Source organism: Nanorana parkeri, unplaced genomic scaffold (genome assembly GCF_000935625.1).
Source record: "Nanorana parkeri isolate BGI_ZX_2015 unplaced genomic scaffold, ASM93562v1 scaffold1825, whole genome shotgun sequence".
NCBI lineage: Eukaryota > Metazoa > Chordata > Amphibia > Anura > Dicroglossidae > Nanorana > Nanorana parkeri.
In genome coordinates, this window is record NW_017308093.1 from 40320 (window position 1) to 47554 (window position 7235).

At 44.1% G+C, this 7235-nt stretch overlaps 1 protein-coding gene across 1 annotated transcript in view; it reads left to right on the forward strand.

The window, feature by feature from the left end:
* The first annotated feature begins 462 nt into the window (after window positions 1-462).
* The window catches only part of CCDC151 (coiled-coil domain containing 151), a 19024-nt gene continuing 12251 nt past the window's right edge, over window positions 463-7235 (forward strand). The window contains exon 1 of the mRNA XM_018571735.1: window positions 463-499. Coding sequence (XP_018427237.1) covers window positions 463-499 — 37 coding nt within the window. The remainder of the gene's footprint in view (window positions 500-7235) is intronic.

Genomic DNA, 7235 nt, shown 5'->3' on the forward strand with positions numbered 1-7235 from the left:
AGACTCCCGCCACATCCACTTATCCTACCCTGGCTTGATAAAGAAGACAGGAGCTTCGAAACGCGTTGCCAAGACTACCGAAATTACGCTAAGACCACCGTAACTACCACAAGCATCCTATCCAAGTCTAGACCAGCAAGATTGCTGTCGCTCGGCGGCGCCTGCGCACTGCGTCACTCATTTCAATCCCGCACAGAGAGCCACTGCTTAAGAACACCGGGTAATATTAACCCTGCATACCCAAGTCCATCCAGCTCCTTATTTCTAATTTTAATTTTATCATTTTTTATTATTATTATTTTTTATATATTGTTTTTCATTTTTTTCATTATTATTATTTTTTCATAAACATTTTTTTCACCTGTCCAACCCCAAGGGCAGTTGCGCTTCAGACCCTTCTTTTCTGTTTCTTGCAATGGTGAAAGGGTGCAGAGGGTTTCAAGTTAGGCGTTTGTGGTGGACATGATGCAGAGGTCAGTGGTGGACATGGGGTGTAGAGGTAAGCAATAGCCAGTGGGATGCAGAGGTTAGTCGTAAACATGGGGTACAGAGGTGAGCGGTGAACGAGGGCTTCAAGGAGTGCTAGTTGCAGTACTCACTGTTATTTAAGGTAAGCTCAGACAAAATGTCTCTTTGTTTATGTTCTGTTTGCAGAAAAGCATATGTAATGGAAACGTTTTATTTTTATTTTTAATTGATTGTGCTGTGTCTCTGAGACGTTCACCTGTGGCATGGTAATACCAGCATATGTTGTGGGTACAAGAACTATGACATGATTCTTTGACTTAATGATATGTTAGCTTTTACTTTTCTGCTTAGATTAAAAGTTAGAGAACCCTTGCTTTAAGATAATCACATTTCAGGCATCCAGTTGCACTGCTAACTTCACTTTTTTTGGCACAAATATGATTGGCTAGAGTGATATTTTTGTATGAGGTCCTGAATATAATACATAAAGGAAATATTTGAAACTCTATACATTCTTTGTATTCTAAAGTAAGGCCCAAGGTGTTCTCACTTTCAAATGATTATTGGACTGATAACAGCTGAAGAAATATATGCATGTTGTCCCAAGGCAACTGAGTTGATCTTTTCTTTTACTTTCTAAAGGTGCCCATACACCTTATGACCATCGCAAGACTTTTGTCTTGCGATGGTCGTATGCTTCTTGAAAGCCCGTACGATCTGCCCACCTTGGACGGGCAGATCGTACTTGCGATCATCGAAAGCCCGCCCCGCTGAGGGGCGGGCTTCCGATGACGGCAATGCAGAAGGGGCAGTGTGCGCGTGCGCACACCGGCCCGTTCCGCAGCTATCGGGCGAGCAGGCTAGAAACCCGCCGAGAATCGTACGATTCTCGGCGGGTTTTCGAACATGTTGGCTCGTCAAAAGACGTGCAACCGTACAGTAGAAACGGTCGCACGTCTTAGTTCACACTGCTCGATTCTCGTACGATCGCGGGATTTCGCCCGATTTTCGTACGAGAATCGAGCAGTGTATGGGCACCTTAAAGGTGCCCATACACTGTACGATTATCGTACAAGAATTGCACGAAATCCTGTGATGGTGCGATAATCGTACAGTGTATGGAAGGCGTGCAACCGTTTCTACTGTACGGTCACACGTTTTCCGTCGAACAAGCAGGCTTGAAAACCCGCCGAGAATCGTACGATTCTCGGCAGGTTAGTGGCCTGCTTGTTCGACAACTGCCGAACGGGCTGGTGTGCGCACGCGCACACTGCCCGTTTGCAGTGATCAGAAGCCCGCCCCTCACTGCGGTCATCGGAAGCCCACCCCTGTCCAAGATGGGCAAATCGTACGAGCTTTTAATAAGCTTACGTAAGGTGTATGGGCACCCTAACCTATACATGAAAAATTGCAGCTGGAATTTGACTGGTTGCTACAAGCAACATCTCATCTTTCTTTATCCTATCCTTTTGTAAATCAACCCCTCAATGTGCATGGTAGGACTCATTTGGAAACCATACTTATACCACTCCATATCCAGCTCAGATTCACTGTACCAAATACGGCAAGACTTAGGCTGGGTTCAGGCCATTTTCTGGACCGTGATTTTACTGCGATTCTGCCACGTTTCTGAGCTGTTTTTGTATAGCTTAAAATGGCCTTCCAGGTGCGTTCCATGCTTTTGATGCATTTCTATGCGTTCCAGTGCATTCCAGACACGACAAAATGAGACCTGCAGTATTTTTCTGGTCTGGAACGGACTGCGCTGGTGTGAACAGATGGCAGAAATAGCATAGGGATACATTGGGAAGCATTTTGGGCCTGGAAAAAGTCTGGTCTGGAGGTAATCTGGATGTGGTGTGAATGGGCCATTAATGGCTACAGTGTAGTAAATGAAGTGGAGTTTGCTGACTCATGTCTAACATTGAAAAGAGCTGCTGAACTTCCCTAATATAAAACAAAAACACAATTCCACACAGCATTCACTTCTCTAGTATTAGCAGCAAATGCAGAACACACAAAAGAGTTGATTTACTAAGGCAAACAGGCTTTTCACTTTGCAAAGACATTTTCACTTTGCAAGGGAATTTTCCCTTAGCTTAGTGAATAAAGTAAAGCTCTGTTGCCATCCATCATCCAATTATGTGCAAGGAAAAAAAGTTTTTTTTTAAAAATGTTTCTTGCACTTGATTGGGTATTGTTTGCAAAGTGGTTTTTCGCCACATTCACTAAGCTAAGGGAAAATTCCTTTTGCTTTAGAAAACCAACCATAAAGATTCTGCTTAAGGGCTCGTCTCCACCAGCCCGTGCGCTCATCGCACTGTCCCATGCCCGGAACGCAAGGGATCACATACACAAAGTCTTCTTGCGTCTGGGGCGGTGGGGGGGAAACATGATTGCAATGCAATACCCCCTTGCCCCTTTACCACACCCATACTTACCTGGCTCTGGCCACACAGCTTCATCATCCATTCATATTTCCTTTAAAAGGTTTTGTAAATGGAGAAACTACAAGTGCCATCAGCCACCATGGCAGAGGGACTTCTAGTTCTCAATTACATACAAGTGCAGTAATGTCACACCACTTGTAGTCCATTCATTCTTCCTCCCATCCAGGTTACTGAATGTCCATAACGAGGTATGGACATGGATGAGAGGAAGAATCTGCAGGAGCCAGAGTATTGCACTTGTGATCCACTGATCACGTTTGCAATGCTTTACTGCCTACAATGCATAAAAAGCCGCAAACACAGACGATCGGCCGTGAGGCGGCATGCCAGCTGGCTAATCGGCGTCTTCTGTGTGGATAGCCAATACGGGTTATACCCATTCTATACTCAGATCTGATTGAGTTCTACAAGCGCTTAGAACTGCACTTTTGTGAGTATGTTTTTATTGTTCTTTTTTCTTTTGCACATGATGTGCATTTGTTCTTGAGCTACTGAGCAGTTTTTTTAATAAAAAAATTTTGGGCGCAGAGTTTAAGATTAGGTCCATTTAGAATAAACACAAGGAAACTGATAAATATGCAATTTATATCTGATTTTAGTAAAATAACACACACTCAGACAAATACAAAGAAAAAATAACATTCATTTAGCCAATAACAGGTTACAAATTATAGCAGTTGCAGGTCTCTCTCAGGTTCTGTCCATCTCAGTAAGAGGGCAACACCTGCAGACATCACTGCAAGCAGCAGAGTGTCAATGGTCTTACAGCCCTCTGACAAGGCAGGGTGTGAACTGGTTACATTATACAAAACCCGATGACAACAGCTTCCTCTCAGCTTCCCGAATTTGAGAGGCAGCCCAGAAGCTTTATATACCATTATGCCAATTGGTCAGAGCAGCTACTTCTAGTGTCTGTGCTCTGGAGTACGCAAGACTGGTAGACTGCACTAAAGCAAGGAAAAGAATTCCCAGAGCAAGATAACTTAACATAAAGATTATATTTGTATGCAGCAATACAGGGCAGTGCTGAGTAGAGAACAAACAGTACAGTGCAAGGTTAATTACAGAACAAACCGCACAACATAGAAGGTGGTGTGGTATTACACATGTGACGGAGGATGTGGGGGACACAGAACACATACTCGGAGAGCAAGAGTAGTTTTGTGAGCCCTTGGCGAAGGGGCCTCTTAATTAAGGGCTTGTTCACACCAAGCGCGGAGCAGATCCAGAGCAGGTGCAGACCGGATCAAAACTGCGTCCAATGTATTCCTATGGTATTTTGAGCTCCAGTTCACATCGCAGCGTGCAGATCCAGAGCAGGTGAAAAAACTGCGGCAAGCCCTATTTTACCTGCTCTGGAACGCATCAAAAACGCATGCAAGTGCCTGAAAGCCCATGTTAAACTTAAAAAATATATATATATTTTTTTAACCAAAAAAACGGCCCGGAACACATCAAAAACGCATCAAAAACACGGCACAACCCACTGCACTGCGTGTGCAGAAACCTGACCGGATCTGCTCTGCATTTGGTGTGAACAAGGCCTAAGGAGTCAACACAAAGGCAGTAGTTTGACACAGAAGGGTTAATTGCTCAGGGTCACAGGGCAGCAGTTTGGGCACAAGAAAGGGTAAATCCTGAGGGTCATCGGGCAGCAGCTTATGCACAGAAAGGGTAAATCCTCAGAGTCACGGGGCAGCGGTTTGGGCACAGCAAAGGTTAGGTCCCCAAGGTCACCAGGAAGCAGTTTAGGCACAGAAAGGGTTAAGTCCTCAGGGCACAGGCAGCAGCTTAGGCAGGGAAAGGGTTATTACTCACACTCGGCAGCTTGACACTTCCAGCTCGGCTCACTTCTCTCTATTGCAGGTTCATTTAAGCACACAGCTAGAGCCCTGCCTTAGCTCGGGCTCTGTTGTCAGTCAGCATGGAGAGGAACTGCCTGCCAAGCCCTCTCACAGCTCTTAAAAAGCTGTGAGAGGCGCAGGCATGAGAGGGGAGGGACAGGGGCAGACACAGGCTGTTGCTCAGCAACCAGCATCACCCCCTGACGACTGTGCGGCCTTTGTTCCTGGGGGGCCACTAGTGGCAGGAACATGGGGCTCCGCACTTGGGCACTGGCACATTGCCTGATGCCCAAGTGCCTTGCACCCAGCTGTTTAACGCTTTCTGCAAGCTTTTGATCTCCCGGTCAGTGTAGCTGGGGATCAAAGGCTGCCTGCCACTCTGCTAGGGGCTGCGGCATACATGCCTCTGCTGGCGATGCGGAGTGGGGAGGTTGTGTGGCCTGACAGCGATTCTTAACCTTTTTTCAGTTGCAGCACCCTTTAAAAGCTTTAAAAGTATATAAAATCTTGAGGCACCCCAGTCCAAAATGCAAAAAACGGAAATGTAAAAAATAACGTGGTTCCCCCAAAATCTATACCATACACTTATCCTAGATATGGGTCTTGTTTAGCTTTTAAGTGGGAACTCCATGCAAAAAACAGCAATAAAATTACTCGGCATTCTGCGAGAGAAAATCAAACAGAAATTAAACTTGACAGCCAATTAACTATTGCCCCCAAAATGTTTTGCTGGAGGTGTCTACTGTCATTTGAAGTTAACAAGAGACCTCATATTCATCAATCTTGGCAGTCCTAATATATGAGAGGATGTAATCTATAAGGGAATAACATTAGTGGGCATGTATTGCACATAAAATATAGAGGTGCTGGAAATTTCACACCCCGGGTTGAAGTATAGAAGAAAAAAGATGTTTCCACAGTGGGGTGTGCAGATGCCCACAGGGGAAAGAGAGAGGAGGGGGCTTTTTAGAAACGATTCCGGACCTCAAAGATAAAATCTTAGAAAGACATTTATTTAAAGTACCATTTTAAACATTATTTTAAAAAAACGAGAGAAAACAAAAAATAGGAAACATATGCAGGTGCATTTACCGTCTGGTAACAGTACCGTACTGAAATGTATAGTTGCTTTTTTCAAGGTTGTATGGATGCTCCTATATATCCCGACATGTTTCGCCCAAACGGGGCTTCTTCAGGGGAAGAGAATAGGAGAGAGTGTGTACCCTAGAATGATAATAGGAGGAGCCCACATGTGATAAGATTAGAGAGCTGCACTTAATCTTGTAGCAGAATCATCATTTACATTCATCAATCTCAGTCATAATAAGGAATTGAAAGATATATAGTAATGTTACATGCTAACGTATGTATGTCTCCACGATCAATAGATCAAAGGCATAGGAGTGTAATAAGAGGAAAACAACTGTTTCAGATTCGGGTAAGGGTTGACTCTATCGGGCATGAGCTGCCACAGACAGGCGGACAGAGGGGTCACGTCGGAGAAGCACACTGTATCCGTCAGGCGGGAAGCAGCAGCAGCAAGCGTTGTTGGATTAGAGGCTGTAGTATTCTGCTAGAAATACATATGTATAATAGTTGTCAGCCCCGTTACGAAATAAGGAACGGGGAGAAGAAAGAGGAGTGACAAAAATCTAGTACATGAGAAAAAAAAATGTAGATCGAGAATGATAGAAATTCTATGTGTGAAACAAATATATATGTATTTAATTGGTGTATGGTGATGAAAGACAAATATGAGGATAATGATAAATTGAGGTAAAAATAAAGATATAAAAAATTAGATAATAGAATTAAAAAGAGGTGGATCATCACTAGATGATCGAAAATCAAAGGGGATAAAAAATTATTAAATCATCGTTGAGTGATTAAGCTCAAAGGAAGTAATAAGTAGTGATACTCAATTAAGACGTAAATGGGTCATGAGGTGTAAGTAAATGCTGAAATAAAACAAACGTGTGAAGCACAGGTGGTGAGAAATAAATAGGGTGAAGTAAAAATACTGTGAAGACAAACGTGAGAAAAGGAATCAAGAACAAAAAAAATCAAAAAGTGAACACGTGGGGAGATCAGGGTCCCAAAATTGATTACTACGAATATTAAGTGGCTTAGTGAAAAACTCAAGTGTGAATCAGATAAGGATTTGAGTGAGACAGTTACAATTATTTTAATAGGAAATTGAATGCTGTAGACCGTGAAGGGTGAAAACAGTCACAAAGTCAGAGTTGAAAGTAGTGTAGTAGAACATAGATTTACAACCCCCGGGCCGCGGACCGATACCGGTCCGTGGATCAAATGGTACCGGGCCGCGGAATTCGTATCGCCCGACGCCCGGGACATGTAGTTCCGGGCGCCGGGCAAGTGCTTTTTACACTTTTTTTTTAAATGAGCGCCGAGAGCGGGGGGCGCCGAGAGCGGGGACGGAGCGTGGAGCGCTCAGAGCGGGGACAGAGCG